This window comes from Astyanax mexicanus, chromosome 12 (genome assembly GCF_023375975.1).
Source record: "Astyanax mexicanus isolate ESR-SI-001 chromosome 12, AstMex3_surface, whole genome shotgun sequence".
NCBI classification, from domain to species: Eukaryota; Metazoa; Chordata; class Actinopteri; order Characiformes; family Acestrorhamphidae; genus Astyanax; species Astyanax mexicanus.
In genome coordinates this window covers 3,330,001-3,351,384 of record NC_064419.1, presented here as the reverse complement: position 1 = coordinate 3,351,384, position 21,384 = coordinate 3,330,001, and the positions used below count along the sequence as shown (strand labels likewise).

Here is a 21,384-nt window from a genome sequence, read left to right as displayed (position 1 = left end):
ATCCTTCCGTTTCTGTTCCTGATTAAAGACCCCAGAGGACCAGCCAGGGTCATCCCTGTGCTGCTGTCATGTGTGTGTGTGTGTGTGTGTGTGTATGGGCATCTGTGTGTGTTTAAATGTGTATGGGTCTTTAAGTGAGTGTAAGGGATGCATGGGTTGATGGTGAATATGCGTGAGCGTGCAAATGATGGCATCTTTGAGTTCTGATGAAGGACAGACTCCATCACTATCCTCAGGGGCATGATGTGTGTGTGCGAGTGTGTGTGTGTGTGTGTGTGCATGCATATTTCAGGATCTTGCATATTAACCTAGAGGACCAATAAGATGGACCTGGCCTTTAAAAAAATAACAATAAAAAAAATAATAATAATAAAATAAATAAATATTTTTTTTTTTCACAATAAAACTATGTATAATTTTAAATAATCTGAAATAAATAAACATTTATATAATACATATAGGATAAATTATTTACACTATATATATATATATATATATATGATACACAACATACATTTTACATTTTAGTACTTTTAGATTGTATACATACAATACAAATAGGACATTACTTTTTCATGTGAGTGTGAGGGAAAAAGTAGAAAACATATGATACATATATAAAAAATGTACTATATATTTTAGGGCCTGTTACTTTAAATACATAATTAAGTACATGAAGGTACATACTTTTTTTTTCAGTACATGTATAACACATAGGTAACACATTATATCAGACGATAGTTTTTAGTTGTTGTTTTTTTATCATTAGCATTGTGTGAATACCTAGATTTGGACCATATTTAAACATATTTGACATATTGACCTTATTTATGTTTATTAGTTTCAATGGAGCAATTGTTTTTAATTGAAAAATAAATAAATAAATAAACAGGGAGCTAAATAAACGTAGAAACAGTTGGTTAAAAGCTAAAATGTAAGGTATATAAATGTTTGATATGTTTCTTCAGATAAATTGGGATGTCTATTCTTTCTATTGGCATCTGTAAATATATAATTGTGTCATACCAGATATCAGCATCTGCCCGGAATTCCCACATCAGTGCATCCCTAATTATGTATATTTATGAATGAAATGTGTCAACCTACCAAAAAATTATATATATATATATATATATATATATATATATATATATATATATATATATATATATATATATATATATATATATATATAAGGCTGGATCCCACAGTACAGCAGTAGTTGTACCTCAGCAGTAGGGGGGCGGGGTTAATCATGTCACTCTTTACATCACTTCCTCTCAGTCAACTGCACAACTGCAGCAGCTCTACAGGGAACTCGATTGGTTAACAGATTAAAGATGCAGGAATCCTATCGATTCTGTGGCTGTGAATGTTCAATTTGATTGGCTCACAGCCCCGGGGAGTAAATTCCTATTGGCTGACTGTGGCATTTATCTCTGCTTAACAAAATACGCTCATGGGAGGAGGAGGAGAAGAGATCGGCGGTTTGGCGAAGGAGATAAACCTTGTGTAGATTCATAATACATATATATATATATATATATATATATATATATATATATATATATATATATATATATATATATATATATATATATATATATAGGAAAACATGGCACCACCTTTGTTCCTTACTAGTGTTGATTATAATGCGCCTTATAATGCTTAAGAAATTCTCCAAAATTAACTAAAGTAATCTATTTTTAAACTGACTTTCATTGAAAGTTAAGAAAATTGTGTCTCTCTCTTCTATAAAAAGACAAAAAAAAAAAAAGTCTTTTTTCTTGTTTTGCATTGGTCAGCGATGAAATGTTGTTACTTGGTTTTAAAGAAATACAGTTTTGTTCACTTAGGCACTTCACTCAGTGGCAAAACCTACTGAATTAGGGAAAGGAAAACATGGCGCCACCTTTGTTCCTTACTAGTATCAATTATAATGCGCCTTATAATAATGCAGTGCACCTTATGTATAAAAAAATAGACCCGAAATTAGTTGTTTATTGATTTAGTGCGCCTTATAATCCATAAAATACGGTAATTTGAACACACTAAATATATCTTCAATATATCTTATTTTTGTTTAAAATAAACACTTTTTCTATTGATTCTCGCACTGAATGAAGGTTTCATCTCTCTCCTCTAAAGTTGCTGTTTTAGAGATATATTTTTTTAGTAATCAGTGATGATATATATGAATTACTGAAATCAGATGGTGTGAGATGATTCTCTGATGGAGGCTGAGGGAGAAAAACGTACCACAAAAGAGTAGGTCTGAGAAGACTGAGCCCGATACTCAGCGCTGCAGTCCCCGATACACAGCTCCACCGGACCACCTGGAGGACTCGCCATCAGAGACTCCTCCATATCACACACAATCCTGAGAGACACACACACACACACACACACACACAGAAATGTAAAGCTATTCACTCGAGATCACTTACTGAAATTACTCTGCGATTTCTTCAAAAAGACATTTAGACTCCAGTAGAGGCCGAGCAAACATCTCATCTCACATAAACACACATTTCATATAATATCTGTTTATGCTTCACACACACAACACCAACGGATTCATATATACACATATATTTCTTTATATATTTCTTTATATTTTATTTCTGCCACAAGCTGCTAATGTTCTGAGGTTATTCAGGGGGCGGATTCAGACTTCACAGACACAGACGTCCAGACCAATCAAAAAAAAGGACTGCTTGAGGGTGTTGAAAACGTTTCATTTATATTTTATGTATTTCTTGCGTTTTTTTTATGTATTTAATGTGGTTTGCAGGACATTTTCATGTTATAGACGTTTTAGATGTTGTCTAGCATTCAGGCTTTTTTAAACATGATTCCTTCACTTCATAAAATGCTTGAGATGCTTTGATTAGAGTGCATTTCTGAGTCATGTTTGTTTTTTTTAATATATATATATATTTAAGTTATTATCCCAGTTTAGACAACAATACATACAGAACTCAAAACAGAGGCTCAAAATGGATCAAATAATATAGTGATAAACACATTGATGAGCACCGAGTGAAGACACTACGATCAGGAGATCACTGGTTCGAATCCTGGTTATGCAGCTTGCCATCAGCTGCCGGAGCCCCGAGAGAGCTCAATCGGAACTATGCTCATAAGTTGGGTTTAGATGTCTCACCTCTCAGCACTGATGTATTCCTGAGCCACTGGATTGCAGCGAACTCCAGCCACTCGCACGTGAGTGATCTCCTTCACCTGCAGCCCCAAATTCTCCCCCTCAATCGTCACCCGAGTCCCGCCCTCTTTAGGACCTGTCGAAGGCTGGATCTACAAACATAAAGACAAAAAAGTGTAGGACGTGGCAGAATCTCAAACTGTCCCTTTTCAAACACTGTTTTTGAAACACATCTTAATGAATGAACCAATAGAAATTCTTCGAAATAAACTAAAGTAATCTATTTTTACAATTCTGGAAATACTTGTTTTTCATTGGATAGTAAAGATATGTTGTTACTGGGTCTCAAATATACTAAGTATATAACCGTGCCTGAGATAATCGTGAGTTTTGGCGTGTATTTTTAAGTAAGTTAAAGCAGATTATCTTCTTCTTTTATCAAGAAAAACGATACATACGCGCTCCAGAGAGAGGGTGCTTTTCCTGGCGGGGGTGCTGAATTCAGCACAACACCGGTAAAAGCCCCCTGTGCAGTAAGTAACGTAATGACTTAAGTGTGCTCGGGCCCGAATTGTTTAAACTCAGTTTGAGTGCAGGCCGGTGGGGTGAGTGTGAGGTCACCCTAAATCTCACATGGGTCCCGTGACTCTGGGCGTGATATCTAGGTGTTTGTGTGTGTGTGTGTTACCTTGGAAATGCGAGGGTGGTTGCAGCGCACGCTGCGGCGGCCGTGGTGCATCCAGTTGTGTTCGGGCGAAGGACAGTGCTGCTTCAGAAGACACTTCTTATCAGCCAAACACCAGCCGCACTCAAATTTACTATCAGCCTTCAGACACAGGCCACAACTGTCCCTCTGAGCTTCACACTTATACAGGAGAGCTGCGGAGGAGAGAGAGAGTGAGAGAGAGAGAGAGCGCGAGAGAGAGATGGAGGGAGAGAGGGAGGGAGAGGAATAAAGTGTTATAGTCAGCTGGGCTGGTAGCAGTAGGAGTGAAGGCAGAAGCGTGTAGCAGCAGGTCGATAATTGAACTGTAAGGGTGAAAGCAGTGAAGGCAGAGCCCACGCCTGCATTTACTCCACTCACAGCTCACATATCAGCCTCACACACACACACACACACACATATATAAACACATATATACACACACAAGCACGTTTGTTTCTGTATCTTTCTAAGACATGAGGTTTTAGCATGTCCCATGTGTCTTATATTGAATACTGGATTTGTACTGTGTAAACACACAGTGCACTATTTAAACATATATGTGTGTATATATATGTGTCTGTATATATGTGTGTGTGTATATATACATATATACACACTCACACAATACCACTCAAAAAATTGGACACACCTTTTCATATGTTTTTACACTGAAAATTTTTATATTGTAGACTACCGTATTTACAGACTGTAAGGCACACCGTATTATAAGGCACACCCTCTCACTTTCTCGCGCTCTTACTCTTTTACACTCTCGCGCTCTCATTTGTTCTCCCTCTCACTCATGCACTCTCACCGATTCTCATGCACTCTTTCATTTACTCTTCCACACTCTTGCTTTCACTTTCACGTTCACTTGCTCTCTCGCACACTCACTCGCTCTTTTGCTGGCGCGCTCACTCACTCTCTGCACACTTACTCGCTCACTCCCTTTAATTTACTGTGGCACACTCTTGCTTTCACTTTCACGTTCACTTGCTCTCTCGCACACTTACTCCCTCACTCTCTTTAATTTACTCTGCCACACTTTTGCTTTCACTTTCATGTTCACTTGCTCTTTCGCACACTCACTCGCTCCATCGCTCACTTGCGCACTTACTCACTCTCTCGCACACTCACTCACTCTTTCACTCACTTGCACGCTCACTCTCTCGTACGCTCACTCAATCTCTCACATGTTAACTCACTCTCTAGTATGCTCACTGTCACTCTCTTAAATGCTCACTCACACTTTCACTTTCACATTCACTTGCTCTCTCGCACACTCTCTCGCTCTTTTGCGTGTTCACTCACTCTCTCGCTTTCATTTACTCTTCTACACTCTTGCTTTCACTTTCACATTCACTTGCTCTTTCGCACACTCAATCGCTCTTTCGTTCACTTGCGCGCACTCTCTTGCACACTCACTCGCTCTTTCGCTTACTTGCGTGCTCACTCACTCTCTCGCACACTCACTTACTCTCTCACATGCTCACTTACTCTCTATTATGCTCACTCACTCTCTCAAATGCTCACTCACTCACACTCACTCAAATTTTCACTTTCTTATACTCACAATCACTCTCTCGCAAGCTCATTCACTCTCGCTCTCGCACACACTCAAACTCACACACTCAAACTCACACACTCAAACTCACACTCTTTCGCACTTTCAGACTTAGCCTATGGTTTGTAGTCCATCCCAAGTGATGAAGGAAGAAGAAGAAATCCTCCAGCAGATCCTCCCTCCTCCCCCCTCCCTCTCTCTATATCTCTCTCTCTCTTTTTCTATTTCTCTCTCTTTATTTCTCCCTCTCCTCTTCCCACAAAAAAAGATCAAAAGCGAGCAGAAAGCTGCCTGTCCTAATTTCCTCCATACTTTGAAATATAATTAGACGACACACAGTGAGGATGAAGGAGGACACATATGGACCGTTCCATCCTCAGAGGTAAAAATGAAGCTATAAAACACAAAAATAGACGAGCGAGCGGCAAACCATCAATAAACTACCGCTCTGCTGGAGGAGAGCAGGCCTGAGTCACGGAACACGACTGAATAGATAGAGAGAGAAACTCTATTTGCATTAAAGATTAAGGATTCAGATCCACTTTTACTCAACACCAGAGTCTGGGGCGGTTCAAATCCTGATCATGCAGCTTGCCATCAGCTGCCGGAGCCCTGAGAGAGCACAACTGTCCTTGCTCTCTCTCTCTCCGGGTGGGTACAGTAGATGACGCTCTTCTCTTTCCCCTCATCACTACTTATAGGGTGATGTGGATCAGCACAAGGCTGCGTCTGTGAGCTGATGTATCAGAACCGAGTCGCTGCTGCGCTTTCCTCCGCAGTGGTTCAAAAGAAGAGGCGGAGTCTGACTTTACATGTGTCAGAGGGAGGCGTGTGCTAGTGTTCACCCTCCTTGTGTTGGGGGGGGGGGGGTTCACTAGTGATAGGGGGAGTCCTAATAAGTGGGTTTTGGTAATTGGTCATGTAAATTGGGACTAAATGGGATAAAAATAAGAAATATTTTCTCACAAATAGAAATTTCTATATAGACCCCTGCCTATTTATTTTCAGGACTATATACAACTACAGTACATAAAACATGCGAGTGAGCGTACATGGACCATACATTATACAATTATACAGCTACATATTTCCTTGGCAACAGGCATCATTATTTGTTACATATTCAGAAAGCACTGGAAAATCAATACTGTGACACGGTTAGATAGCTGGGTTATATTACATAAATATTTATTTTCAAACCACCCACTGAAAAAGCCCTATTTAAGTAATGTGCTAATCCATATTATGGCAAGAACTCATCATTGACCATCAGGAAATTTCATGCATTTGCATTTTTTAATTTGGAAATCAAGGGAATTTAAGGGAAACTTCACGCTTTCCTCTGCTGACAACTTTTATAGGGATTCAGATTTCATTTTCCAGCAGGATTTGGCACACTGCCCACACTGCTAAAAGTACCAATAGGTTTTATATAATATTTTAATTTTCGGAGACACTGATTTTTGGGGTTTTCATTGGCTGTAAGCTTCATAATCATCAACAATAAAATAAATAAATGCTTAAAATAGATCAATTATGAGTGCAATTATATTCTAGCGCATCTCAAAAAATATATAGATGTATTTCATCTATTTTTTTAGATGCACTAATATATAATTGCATGAGGACATGCTGTTAAATAAGGGCTTTAATGTTCTTTTTTTAGTTCTTTGGGAAAAACAGATTTTAGTAGGAAGTGTGAGTGCTCACCTCTCATGGTAGAAGGTTTATCGATGGGGAAGTCTCCGTCCCAGACGATGGAGAAATCCACTGGCAGGGCTCCCATCTCATTCCCCTCGTACCAGTACTGCAAGAAAAGACAAAACAGGGACAAAACAACTGGGTCAACTTGACAGACCGAAGAACTGAAGATACCAGCAAAAACTGTCCAGCAAGAGATTCAGAGCTTCTGTCTCTGACTTATTATATTTTAAGGTGGAGCAGATATAGGTAGTAGTTTCTAATAGTAGTAGAGTGGAGGACAGGTTACATTCATGTGCTACGACTTGGTTTGATACCGTTATAGTTAATCCACCTTAAATTCTGCATGGTTAAATGTGTTTATATTCGCGTTAATCTTCTGCATTAAGATTCTGGAGACAATATGTGGATGTGATGGGTAATTACACTTCTATAAATCTTATATCAGCTTCAAAAACGGTGACATCACCAAATCTGGACTAGCTCTAGAATCAAAAGTAGCCAAACTCAGCTTCCCATTCATTCCTCAGAGCTTCAGCTTGCAGTATTTTCTTATTTGAACTGTGCGGTAGGTCACGTTAATTTGTGTGGTTTGTTCCCCCAGTCCCATTTCCACACTCAGGCTTGCCAGGTACAGACATCAGCATGCAACAACAGCAAACAGTGTATTGCAGCCATGAAAGTGGGTGAGCTGTCTATGTTTCTACGTCTATGTGCTGAACAGGTAATCACTGAGCTTCAGTAAGGTTCACTAACCATGGGAATGGGAAATTAACACCACCACTAGCGTAGTAAAAAATGGGCATTTTGACGTAGACATTAAAACGTAGAGTTACAGTAGACTTGTCGTTGCTCAACACTGTGCTTCAATCTGGCAACCCACGTAAACCACACTTTTCATCATATTTATTACTGATTGTTCCTTCAAGTGTTTGGAGAGTAAACTGGACCTGCCCAGAGAACAGAGCTTTCCTCATCATCCTCCACGTTTTAATTAGCAACAACTGCGAGAGCACTTAGCCGACCCAACCCGGCGAGAATATCGCTGAGCAGCACCATCAATCGCAGCTCTCTCAGCAAAACACAGATGAAGGGAGAGGTGGAGGAGGAGGAGGAGGGGGAGAAAACAAGTGTGAGAGAAGCAGCAGAAGAACCCACACTGCATTAAAAACCTGCGCTGGCGGTTTCTGCTTCTGGATAAACCGCTGGGCTGAGAGCTCCCGCAGTGAAACCGCACTACTTTAACTTCTATTTAAGGCAAAACCCAAAAAAGTCCCAAAGCGCCGAGAAGAAAGCTCCATTCCTCGGCCGGTCATTAGAGCCGAGTGAAACATCAGCTGCTACAGCACTGTTCATTCAGCCGTGCGGCGCAAATCAATCACTACAAGCCAAACACGCCACACCAGCGGCATTACCCAGCAGCCCTCAGACACGCCGGCATGCGGGAAACTGCTCACCATCTGAGATCGACGATATCAACTCACACTTATATCAGGATATGTATTAAAAAAAAAAAAAAAAGATGAGACCTTTTAAAAATAATGAGTTTCTCTGATTTTACCAAATTAAAAACCTCTGGAATATAATCAAGAGGAAGATGGATGCTGAACTGAACTGCTTGAATTTTTGCACCAGGAGTAAAGCAGCATAAAGTTATCCAAAAGCAGTGTGTAAGACTGGTGGAGGAGAACATAACGCCAAGATTAAAAACCACCGTTATCCCACCAAATATTTCTGATTGATTTCTGAACTCTTAAAACTTTTTGAATATTAACTTGTTTTCTTCCCACCATTTGAAGTCTAAAAGCAAATAAATGCTCTAAATGAGAATATTTTTATTTGGAATTTGGGAGAAATGTTGTCTGTAGTTTATAGAATAAAACAACAATGTTCATTTTACTCAAACATAAACCTATAAACAGCAAAATCAGAGAAACTGATTCAGAAACTGAAGTGATCTCTTCATTTTTTCCTGAGCTGTATATACAGCATGTTAATTTCCACTTTTAAAATTTATTTTACAGGAAACGTTTTCAGTGCAATGTTTTCTCAACCCTATAAGACGCCCAAATTCCTTTTTTAATTAAAACTGCACTAACTGAACACTTATTTAATGGTAATTCGAATGTATTATTGTTTAACAAGTTAATATTTTAATGCAAATAACATTTTTTTACCAATTTTGACCCACAAAATTGTCCTCCCATAATTCACTCTTTTTACTCTTGTTTAAACATGCTGTTGCCACTGCCAAGTTTAGAATGTAGATTAACTGTTATTTATCTTAAATTGGAGGATTAAATCTCATAACTAACTCTCACTGCCTTCCATATCTGAATAGAAATAAAATCCCCTTGTGTTGATCTTCCATTGAACACTGTTATGAAGTTTTATAAATAATTAGACAAATGAGTTATTTGTGATGAATCACAGCAATTTGTGTCATTAATTAATACATTTTTAAACATTTTTACAGGTCTTTGTGGAAGTATTGGGACTTCCCATCCCAATCTCACTCATGTAATAAACTGGACTCTTCTTTCAGCTGCTCTTTAGGCGTATATGAGAGGAAGTTGAGTACGTTGGGCTGTGCTGGGCTGTGCTGGGCTGTGCTGGGCTGGGCTTTGCTCAGGGTGACGAAAGGCTGAAGTAAAGTTAACTCAACCTGTTGACACCAGGCTCCGAGCAGCCGCATGCTTCTGCAGCCCCCAGCTGCTCGGCCTCTTCCCTCATAATTGGGGTCAATTATGGATGACCTGTGGAGAGCTGTAGGTTACAGAGGTCAGCGTCTGAACATCATTAGCTTACAGCAGAATTTACTGGAAGCTTGGAGGAGTTCTGTCTTCATACTTCTTACTTTTTCTTTTTTACTTTTTGTTGTTTTTTACTCATTTTATTACTTTTGGAGGAGCATCTGCAAATAACCTGGATGTAGCATTGAAAAATCCAGGGGAATGGAGCCGTCCATTATTCCAACTGTATTTTTGGCTCTAAATCCAGAACCGCTTTTAAAGACACAGAAAAAAATATAAAAATTGTAAAAAATGGAAATAAAATGAAAAAATATGTCAAACTGGTTATCGTAATCCATCCATCCATCCATCCATCCATCCACATCCAGATATTGATAGGAACAATATAAAATCTGCCAAGAATCGCCACAACTCATGCCATCTATCCACCCATCCATCCATCCACCCATCCAATATAACCCCCGATACCGATAGGAACGATATCAAATCTGTGATGAATGGCCACAACAAATGTCTGTACTTATTTATCTGTAATTTATTTAAATTATCCATCCATCCATCTATCCATCCACCAACCAACCAACCAACCAACCAACCAATATAATCCAGATATTGATAGGAACAATATAAATTTGCCAAAAATCTGCCAAGAATGGCCTCAACTAATGTCTATATCTATAAATCTCAGGAAAATAAACTAGCCATCCATCCATCTATATAATATAATCCCAATATTGATAGGAACAATATAAAATTTGTCAAGAAATCTTTCAAGAGACGGCGACAACTAATGTCTGTACCTATAAATCTCAGGAAAATTGCTATTTCATCCATCCAAATTACTCACTTTTTTACTCAAAGAGAAATGGATGCCAACAGCTGTATGGTGCAGTGAAGTCTGGTTGTAAAGTTGAATAGTTGTATATAGTTGTAGATTCTCAGTTTGGGTGGGAGGAAGAAAATAAGCTGGTGGGCTTCAAAAGAAGCATCGGCAAATAACTAAACACCAAACGAACACCTGAATGTAGGGTTGAAAAATCCCAGGGAATGGAGCCGTCCATTATGTAGACCGTATTTTTGGCTCTAAATCCAGAACCGCTTCTGAAGACACACAGAAAGTAGGATAAAAAATGGATGGAAATAAATAGGAGAAATATATATAAAATGGGGTTGTAGTTGTTGTCGTGCATAAGCCGCGGTGATGAAAGCGAGGGGAGAGAATGAGAGTCGTACACAATGTATTTTGGGCAGTAATATGATGCATTTTCTTGCCTATTGCCTCCTCTCCAGTGAAAGGCAGGGCAGCTTTGAGGAGATTAGCCGGCGAGTGTAAATGCGCGAGAGCCTTTGTGTTGGCCCGTACAATACGGCTTATCTGTGCCAGTAGTGAATTGATTTTCCTCAGGCTTGTCTTCCCACAGTATCGCCGTGCGCTCGGCGAGGAGACAGCCTGGCCTGATTCTGTCAGGAGAATCGCTGGAAATGACTAGTAAACGACAGCAAGGTATTCTTACCTTTAAGCCCCCCTTTCCTAGACCCCCATTGAATCCATCAGCAGCTCAAATGCACACAAATATACACACCCCTCACATTTACTGACTCAGTATACACCACACAACAAATACTCCAGACTGGAAACCATCAGCAGGAATGAAAAATCTCCATTTGGCTGTGTTGGTTTGGATGCCGTTGGTTTTCTACACCGTGTTGGGTTTATTACAATCCTATTTCTGTTAGAAGCTAGCGAGAGGCACGGCGCGAGAGAACGAACGGGAAAGAACGAGAGAGAGAGAGAGAAATAAAGAGCTAGCTAGGTCTTTTTCCCCCCCCCCTCTTCTCTTTTAACAGCCGGCTCTTAATAAATGATGTGCTCAACAATCTACTTATTGCAGCAAAGTTAATACAGTACAGCAGCGCTGTTTACGACATGCAGGCAAATGATGAATAACTGCGCCGAGATATTGACTCAGGAAGGGGAAGAAAAAAAAAATGCTGCGAAGGGAGAGAGAAAAAAAAAAAAAAAAAAAAAGAACACCCGCACTTCTTTACTAAATGAAGAAATTAAGTGATTGCAATTAATTCAAATAATGGAAGCAGACAGACTTTTAAGCATTAAGCGGAATTTATTCATTTATTTATTTATTTATTTTAATCTCGCACAGATGTTTGGTTCTAAAAGCTTGTAGCCTCTACCTTGTAGTTTTTAACTTGTAGTCTCTAGCTTGTAGTCTCTTCCCTGTAACCACTACATTGTAGCCTCTACCTTTTACCACGTAGCCTCTACCCTGTAGTCTCCACCCTGTAGCCTATAGCTTGGAGCATCTACGTTATATCCTCTACCCTGTAGCCTCTATCTTGTAGTCTCTAACTTGTAGCCCCTAGCCTGTAGCATCTAGCCTGTATCCTTTACCTTGGAGCTTCTAGATTGTAGCCTCTACCCTGTACCATGTACCCGCTACTCTGTACCTTGAAGCCTATACCTTGTATCCCCTAGTTTGTAGCCTCTAGCCTGTATCACGTAGCCTGTAGCCTCTACATTGTAGCCTCTTGTGTGTAGTCTCTAGCTTGTAGCCTCTTGTTTGTAGCTTTTGACTTGTAGCCTTTACTCTGTAGCCTCTACCCTTTTGCTTGTAGTTTTTAGCTTGTAGTCTCTACCCTGTGGACTCTAGCTTCTAGCCTCTACCTTGTATCCTCTAGCTTGTAGTCTCTACCTTGTAGTCTCTACCTTGTATCCTCTAGCCTGTATTCTTTACCCTGTAGCCTCTACCCTGTAGCCTCTAGCCTATATCCTCTACCCTGTAGCCTCTACCTTGTACCCTTTATACTGTCGCTGCTACCCTGTATCCTCTAGCCTGTAGCCTCTAGCTTGAAGCTTTTAGCTTGTAGCTTATAGCCTGAACCCTCTGTCCTCTTAGTTTCTATCCTGTGGCCTCTACCCTGTACCATGTAGCCTCTAGCCTGTACCCTGTGTTCTCTATCCTATATACTCAACCCCGTAGCCTTTACCCCGTATCCCACCCTACACGCTAGCTCTGCTTCGGCTCGTCAATGCCGAGTCCCTCCAGTGACAGAATGAAAATCAATGGAATTTAATGGTCACGTTTTCTTGTACATTTAATTGAGTTAGTAAATTAGCCTGAACTCAGCATAAGGCCTCGCCGGCGCGGCTGCAGCTCGGATGACGTACGGGAACGCGCCCCGCTGCGCGCATTAACTAATGCTAACCCAATTACTGAATCACAGGTATCCTGTTACCAGGCCTCTACCAGCAATAACAGCGGATAATTGGCTCCCCCACATGTTTGCGTCATTTCTTTAATTACTATGTCGAGGGGGAAAGGGAATTCTGGGACATGATAACTGATACAGATGCGACTGGGAACGGCTTCGACTCTCGCCAAACCAACTCTGATGAGCTTCGGCTTGGTTCCTTTCCAGAGATGAGGAAAGATATCACGGCACGGTCTTCAGAAGACGGCAGGGAAACGGGGATAATGATACACAGAAAGGAAACGAGAGGAAGAGGATGAGAGAATGAAAGAGAGAGAGAGTGAAAGAATGATGGAGCTAAAAAAGATTAGGTAGAGAGAGGAATAGAAAGTGAGAGCGATAGAAAGAGTAGAAGATATAGCAAGAGAGAAGAAAAGAGAAGTTAGAGATACTGGTGAAATAAAGATAAAAAGAAAGAAATAACAAAATTGAGGAACGGAAAGAAAGTGAGAGATCAACAGAGAGAGTGTGAAAGAGTGTGATACCAAAAGGAAGCAACAGAAAAAAGAGAAAGAGTAAGAGTGTGAGAAAGAAAGAATTACAAACAGGAAGTGAGTAAATAGAAAGTGAGTGAGAGCTAGCAACAGGAACAGTAAAAGTGAGGACGAGTATGAAAGAGTAAGAACTGTTGTGAAAAAGTGTGAGAAAAAGAAAGAGAGAGAGAAGAAAATGAGGAACAAAAATAGACAAATGCAAAAAAGAGGGAGAGAGAAAGTAAAACATGCATTCAGAGAAAGCAACATGAGAATGCGAGTGTGAAAAAAAGGATAACATAAGAAAAGGTATAGTAAAAAAAGTGAGAATTAGAGAGAAAGTATGAAAAAGAGTGAAATAAATAGAGAGAGAAAAAGAACAGGAGAAACAAAAACAAAAACAAAAAAACAAAAAAAGATGCTCTTAGAGAAAGCAGCTAGAGAATAAAAAGGAGTGTGAAAAGAAATAATAGCACAAGGGATGTATAGCAAAAAAAGAGAGAGTGATAGAGAGAAGAGAGAAAGAGAGAGAGAGAGAGAGAGAGAGACAGTTGAACTGGTGTCATCATCAGTGAGTTGGGAGCGCTGATCCGAGGTTAACCGAGGCATTCCTTCCTGATGAGAGCGGCTGTGATTTCAGATGGAAGTTTCTGGAATATCACTTACAGCTCACTGAGCGATTTCCTCATTTCCTGACTGACTCCAGAACAGCTGATCCACCAGCTGATTCATAAAGTAGTACATTTACAATATATACTTTAAGTGTATTAAAAATAATGTTTAAAAAAGCTCCACTAGGTAGGATTGAGATTTTGTGCTCGTGGGCTCCCCCTACAGTTGCAGAGTGTAATAAATGTTTCAGGCGGATTAGTTTCTCTTTCTCGTTTTCTGGCTTTCACAGACATATTCGGTCTCTTTCCAGCTTCTGCGAGAGTGTCTGTATGTTAGTTTGTAAAGAATGAACCAGTAGTCCTTGTAGAACTGTTAGAACTAAAGGTCGGAAAGCAGGTCGCAGTTCTCTCGAGCGTTGGTCGCGGCCGCCTCTGAAAACTTACAGAGTCTGGTTTGAGCTCAGAGGAGCTCCGGCACAGAAACACGAGAGCACCGCTGTTCCTCCTATTACACCTCAATGCAGCGCTGCAGTGAGTTTTAAACTGTAATTTTACTTCTTTAAAAAGATCAAGGAAAAAAATTGAGGAAATCCTACCTAGTGCTGCTTTAAATTTAGGTTCCTAATGCTTTTATATTGTATTAAAAAAATAGAGTAAAGCTTCATTACATCATTGCAGCTTGAAATGGACTTAAGATGCTACAAGTTGTTCCAAATAAGTACATTTAGTATTAGTATTTATTAAGTATGTGTTTTTTTTTATATGCTAAAAGTATGTACTTTTTTCATGTTAAGTATACTTTAAAACAACTTCTTTTTTTTAAAAAGGGCCACCACATTAAGAAATAAATAAATAAATAAATAAAATAGTAGCCTTTATAATAATAATAATAATAATAATAATAAAAAATGAACAGTCTGAATTTGCTGAAGATTTGGAAATTGCTGATTATTTAACGAACATTGTAAAAAAAGGAAGTTAAGAAAGTTTTAACAAAAAAAGCCCTAATCTTGCGAAAACCTTGCAAATTACTAAAACTCTGTTTTAAATATTTGTGGTAAAAATGAAGTCGAAGCTCTGGCACCGTGGGCACAGAGTGGGCACAGAGTGGGCACAGCAGCAAAGTAAAGTTTCTTTCTCTTTTTATTTCATCTTTTTCTTCTCTTTTTTTTTTGTTGCATTTTTCTCCACTTTTCTCGCAGAACCCTGCTGGAAACTATGCCGCAGGTATGGTTCGGCACGGACGGGTGCACGCAAGCTCACGTGCAAACCTGATGAACATTAAAGGTGGGCGGGGCTTATTTAGCGCGTTCCTCTCTCTCTCTCTCTCTCTCTTTTTTTTTTCTCTTTTTGCGGCGCAGCAGAACAGCACTAATGCCTGATTGAGCACTTGATGAGAATAATAGAATAATGAGGGTGAGTTGGTTCAAAAAGCCTGACAAAAATAACATTTAAGTGTTTTTATTCAGAAAGGCTGGGCTACCCTGCGCCGAGGATAATGGGCGTCTTTGTGAGGGGCTCTCTTCATCAAGAGGCTGGTTTAGAACTTGGGCATTGTGTAAAAAAGGCCTGCGTGGTACGTTTCCCCGGTAACACGGCCGGTTCCTGTCGCTAAGGGGTCAGCGGTGCTTAGCAACACTTACACTTATGGACTCATTTCGGCTATTTTGTTCACCTTTCATTTCAGGAAGGACGGAGGGAAAGGAAAAAAAAAAAAAAAAAAAACGGGTAATGAAAAATCTTTGAATTTGGGGCTCGACTCGGTCGAATGCTCCGAGACTGCGGCGTTTTATCTTCTGCAGAAAAAATTCATGTGTTCATGTGGAGTTGCAGCAAACTGATAAACACCTGTCATCATTTTAGTGTGGGATTTTAGGTTTCATGGCTAAATTGGAGCAGCCTGGTGGCCAGTCTTCATTAATTACACATTATTGCACCAGTAAGAGATGTAAACATTGTAAACGTGCAGACTACAGTACAATATACTCACCACTGAACGGTGAAAGAGCTAGCACTTAGCACAGTTAGCAGCTAATGCTAATGCTGCTCCAGCAGTGCTAGCCAGGGTTAGCGGTAGACTACATGCCAAAAATACTCATTTCACTCTGAACGGTGAAAGAGCTAGCGCTTAGTGCTGTGTATGTGTATGGAGTCACAGGTATTGAAGCATGACTGGCTAAAATACTGTGTACTGTTATACAGTGTATGTGAACAAACGATATCACGATAATCAAATTCATCATATTTTATTGAGGTCATGTTAATTTATTGTACGATTGGAAATCGATATTGCAATTATTGTGACAGGCCTAATCTGTTATATAAAAAAATAATAATAATAATAAATGAAAAAAAAGCAAAACAAAAGGGGGCCAAACACACACCCTTGAGGTACGCCCTCTCTCAGTTTCTGAGTGATTTCGAGTGTAATTATATCTCAGACTGTTATCTCCCGACGCGCGTTATAAATGAAATCTGTCAAAAATCAGAACATTAATCATTAATCCACTAGTTTCCCTTCAGCGGCTTCCAGCTCAACTCATAATTACAAATATCTGAATCTTCGATTTCTCTGCTGGAAATGGAATCAGAATCCGGCTGTTCCTCCGGCGAGCGCTCGGCGCAGGGTACGGTTCAGGCCTTCGCCGCCTCGGGGGGCTGAATCTGCACAATACCAGTATTGTGACAAGCTGAAAAGGCAGCTGTCTGAGGGCTGGGAGCAGCAGGGGCGGAAGGCAGCGGAGAAATTAAGGAGAATACAGGACAAGTTAACTTGATTTTTGTTGGAAATAATGGGCCGTTGCCGCACTACACCGCGCCGCGCCGCACAGCGCTGCACCGCGAGCCAAAGACATGCCCTCAGGGAGAGCCATCGCACATTTACACAGAGGGCTGAGACCAAACGGGCCGGCTGTAATATGACGCCAGCGCCTCGCAGGGGTTTTAGGGGCTTCAGCACTTTTTAAAAGCCCTCTTTTAAAATGACTGAGTGCCACTGAAGCGTATGAACTCAAACAGGTGGGCCAAGTAGCTGCTGCTGTCAGTTAACGATATCATTTGTGACTAATACGGTGGGTAATGCTTCTCTGGTTTTATGGAAATAACTTGGAATGGCTTTCTTCCCTTTTTTTAAAGGGCCTGGAGTCATTATATAACGTTCACATACTGCGCATTAAAAGTTCAGAAGCAACCATCTATACTAATACAGGAACTTCTACCAAGAAACACCACAGCAACCATGTTCCATGTACCAATACCATATAAAGTACTTTAAGATCAACACTATAGATCCCATCCAGCAAGCAACACCACAGCAACCATTAGCAATACCATAGCAATCACTTTACGTTCAACACTATAGATCCCATTCTGCAAGCAACACCCCAGCAACCACCTAAAATACTACAGAAACTTCCTAACAAACATCTAGCAAACCAAAATCCTAGGAACAACTAAGCACCACCATAGCAACCACTTAGCAACACATTAGCAGCCACATGAAATAACATTAACTGCATAGAGAACAATTTATTTACCACTAAGAGACCTAAAGGGACACCTGTGGAAAGGAAATACCACCTTAGCAATTACCATAGCAACCACCTAACAAAATCACAGCAACCACTTAGCAACACCATAGAAACCATATAGGACACTACAGCCCTAAGTAATACATTAGCAACCACATGAAATAACATTAACTGCCTAGAGAACGATTTAGCAACCACTAAGCACCACCAAAGAACACCCCCCCCCCTAAAATACCTCACAAGTGACCTAGAGGAACACCAGAGCAACCACTTAGCGACACCCTAGAAACCGATTAAGATCCTATAGCAAGCACCTTCCAATACTACAGCTCCCATAAATCACTTAGCAACATATTCACATAAATCCCAACAACCACTTCACAAAATCAAAACAATCAGTAAGCAACACCATAGAAACCACCTAGGACACTACAGCTACATTAGCAACCACTAAAAACCACTAAAAAAATCCTCTTGAAACACAATAGAAGTGACCTACAGGAACACCAAAGCGACCACTTAGCAACACCATAGTAACCACCTTGGATAATACAACACTTTGAAACATTAGATCTTCTATCTAGCAATCACTCAGAGACACAGTAGTAACAACATTAAATAACACTGTGTACTACCTACCAAAAGTCTAGAGAACTAAGCAACACCCTATGCACCACCAAGTAACACCAGGGGAACCACTTAACAGCCCATAGCAATTACCTTACAACACTGCAGCTCCCCTCCTCCCTCCTTCTAGCAAATACTTTTTAGCAACTGTCTATCAATTGTCTTGCAAAAAAACAAAGCAACTACTTAGCAACACCATAGTAACCACCTAAGAAAATACAGCACCTTAAATAACATATTTACTGCCTAGCAAACAGTCTATAGAACTAAGCATCACCCTAAGCACCACCAGTTACACCAGGGGAACCACTTAGCAACAATAGCATACCATAGCAATCACCTTACAACATGGCAGCAGACCCCCCCCCCCTCCACCTTCTAGCAAATACTTTAGAAACTGCCTAACATTATCTTGCAAACTTCCTAGCAACCACTAAGCTATGCAACACCATAGCATCCACCTAGCAACACCACAGAAACATCAACCAGTCATCAACCTTGATCACAGTACGACACTATAGCCTGAGATCTATATTATAGTGCTTCACAGCAGTAGTGTATGTGTGAGATGAGTGTGAAGGAGTGCAGTGAGTGTGTGTGTGTGTGTGTGTGTGTGTGTGTGTGTGAAGGTGTGTACAGAGGAGGCGGAGCTGATTGATTGATTCTCCGTCGTTCATCTCGGGACACTCACAATTTCATTAGCATGGACCTCCTGCCCTCAAAGTCACCTGGCTGTCCGGCTGCCGAGGAGACGCAGGACCAGTCGCACTGACGGCCGTACTGATTGATCACTGTTGCCTTGCGCGTGCTGTCGCGCCCGTGTGTGTGTGTGTGTGTGTGTGTGTGTGTGTGTGTGTGTGTGTGTGAGAGAGAGAGAGAGAGAGAGAGAGAGAGAGAGATGGGGAGGTGAGAGGAGATGACGATGACACACACTCCCTCGGGAAGAAGTGTAATCTGGGGCATGTCTTTACCGGCACTAGATTGCTGTTCAGCTCAGAAGATGCATGACAAGAGAGACAGACAGGAAAGATGTGGGGGGGGGGACAGATTGAGAATATGGAGAGAGAGAAAATGAGAGAGAGAGAGAAAGAGAGGAGAAGACATAGAAAAGAGGGTGGAAAAGAGACAGAAAGAGAAGGACACAAAAGAGACATCTTGGAAAAGAAAGGATGTGAGTGATGAGAGAGACAAAGTAAGAGAAAAGGGGTTGAGAGAAATAGCAACTAGCATTCTACTGCTAACGATCAATATTTACGATACTCGCTTTTAAAGAGACTATCATTATTCCCCTGAGGCCTACTAACATTACAACCACCTGCACATTTACACATTAGATAAACAGAGCTGATGGTTAGCTGCTAATGCTAATGCTGCTGCACCAAGCCTTAGTGTAAATCTGGAAATCTAGGATTACTGTATATAAATGAAAGCACTTAACTCACCCAAATTAACAGAGAAATTTTAGGAGAGAAATCTGAGTAGATTAACATCCAGCACTCTTTTTACTTCAAAAAAAAAAAAAAAAAAAAAAAAAAAACTAAGAATTAGTTTTAGTAGAATTAGTTATCCCTACTATTATGTTCATTTGTCAGGAACAGCAATGGTGTTCCAGGCTCATTTTGAACTGTTTTTTTTAATGTTTATCCAAAAGATGTTCGAAACCCCAAAAAATCCTAATAAGCAGCATAAATATTAATCATTACTAATTATTGTATCAATATTTAGTGCAAGGTGTTCCTCCCCTCTAACAGGTGATGCTTCAATTAGGATAATTCTCTCGTTTTTCGTTAAAAAAAAAAAAAAAAAAAACATGTTCCAACTTTTTCCAAGTTTTATTACTTTATTACTTTAAAAAGATCATAAAAGAACATATAAAACAATAGTTTTAAGTAACAATAAAACATAACATTGCAATTTTGTTTTAGTTTTTATTTTAGTTTTAGTTTTTTTGCAGGGGATGGTTGATTGCAAATATGTAAGATGAACCATCATATTTTCATATTTCATATTATATGTTGATTACACTAATTTAGGTTAAGTTTTAATTTGAGTTTCATACTAAAAAAGTACTTTTAACTATTTTTTCTAGATCTTTAAGCTTTACAATGGGTCAATTTGACTTGGGAACATAACAGTAGGGTTAATCCAACCTCCACCACCCTCAGTGGCAGGACCTGCTGAATAAAAAAGGAACACATGGCGTCATCCCTTGTTCCTTACTAGTGTTACATAATGCACCTTATAATTCAGTGGGTTTTATAGTGCGAAAAATGCAGTAAATGAATGGTTTTGCATCAACAACACAGGCTGCAGTTAAACAGGATTCTGAAGGTTGTGTCTCGGCTGTGATTGAGACGCACAGTGCCGGTGGGGGCGGGGCTGACGGGAGGTGGGGGGTCACAGGCACACAGAGAGCAGAGGGGTGAGGGATGAGTGGAAACAGATGGAGGAACACCAGTGGCTCGCTGTGGAGACATCCTGCACACGGGCCTTCCAGCCATATCGTACCAGGAGAGGACAACAATTAATCCCGCCTGGAATGTCACCAAGAATGGAAAGTGGATGCCGATGGACATGAGGCTCATTATTAACCCATAACGCAACGCTGGTTATTAACCCTTTAATGCAGAGAGGAATATTATATTTCTGTTTAATAGCATTATTTATCTGTTATAGAACACAAATCGCATCGCCACTGAGCAGGCAAGTATGTTTGAAGTATATTTGATTCTTAGGGTGACTTTTTTTTTTATTTAGTGATCTATAGGTGAGCAGACAACCGTGCACTGAACAGCTGGGTTTAATGCGTGTCAGTGTGTCTTTGCTCTCGTAACGTCAGGAAAAGTACACCTTGCGCAGCTCGAACTAATACCTTCAATTAATCAAGGATGTGTTTTTTTTTCTCTCACTCTCTCTCTTTCTCTCATTCTCTATTTCCCACTTTATCTCTCTGTCTCACACTTTCTTTTCCTTTCTCTTTCTTTCA

General features: G+C 40.1%; 1 protein-coding gene across 1 annotated transcript in view; it reads right to left on the bottom strand.

Moving 5' to 3' along the window:
• plxna3 (plexin A3) overlaps window positions 1–21,384 on the bottom strand; it is a 281,769-nt gene that overhangs the window by 48,399 nt on the left and 211,986 nt on the right. Inside the window, exons 11-14 of the mRNA XM_049486209.1 lie at window positions 7,144–7,240; window positions 3,852–4,042; window positions 3,167–3,315; window positions 2,260–2,380 (exon numbers count right to left, since the gene is read on the bottom strand). Coding sequence (XP_049342166.1) covers window positions 2,260–2,380; window positions 3,167–3,315; window positions 3,852–4,042; window positions 7,144–7,240 — 558 coding nt within the window. The remainder of the gene's footprint in view (window positions 1–2,259; window positions 2,381–3,166; window positions 3,316–3,851; window positions 4,043–7,143; window positions 7,241–21,384) is intronic.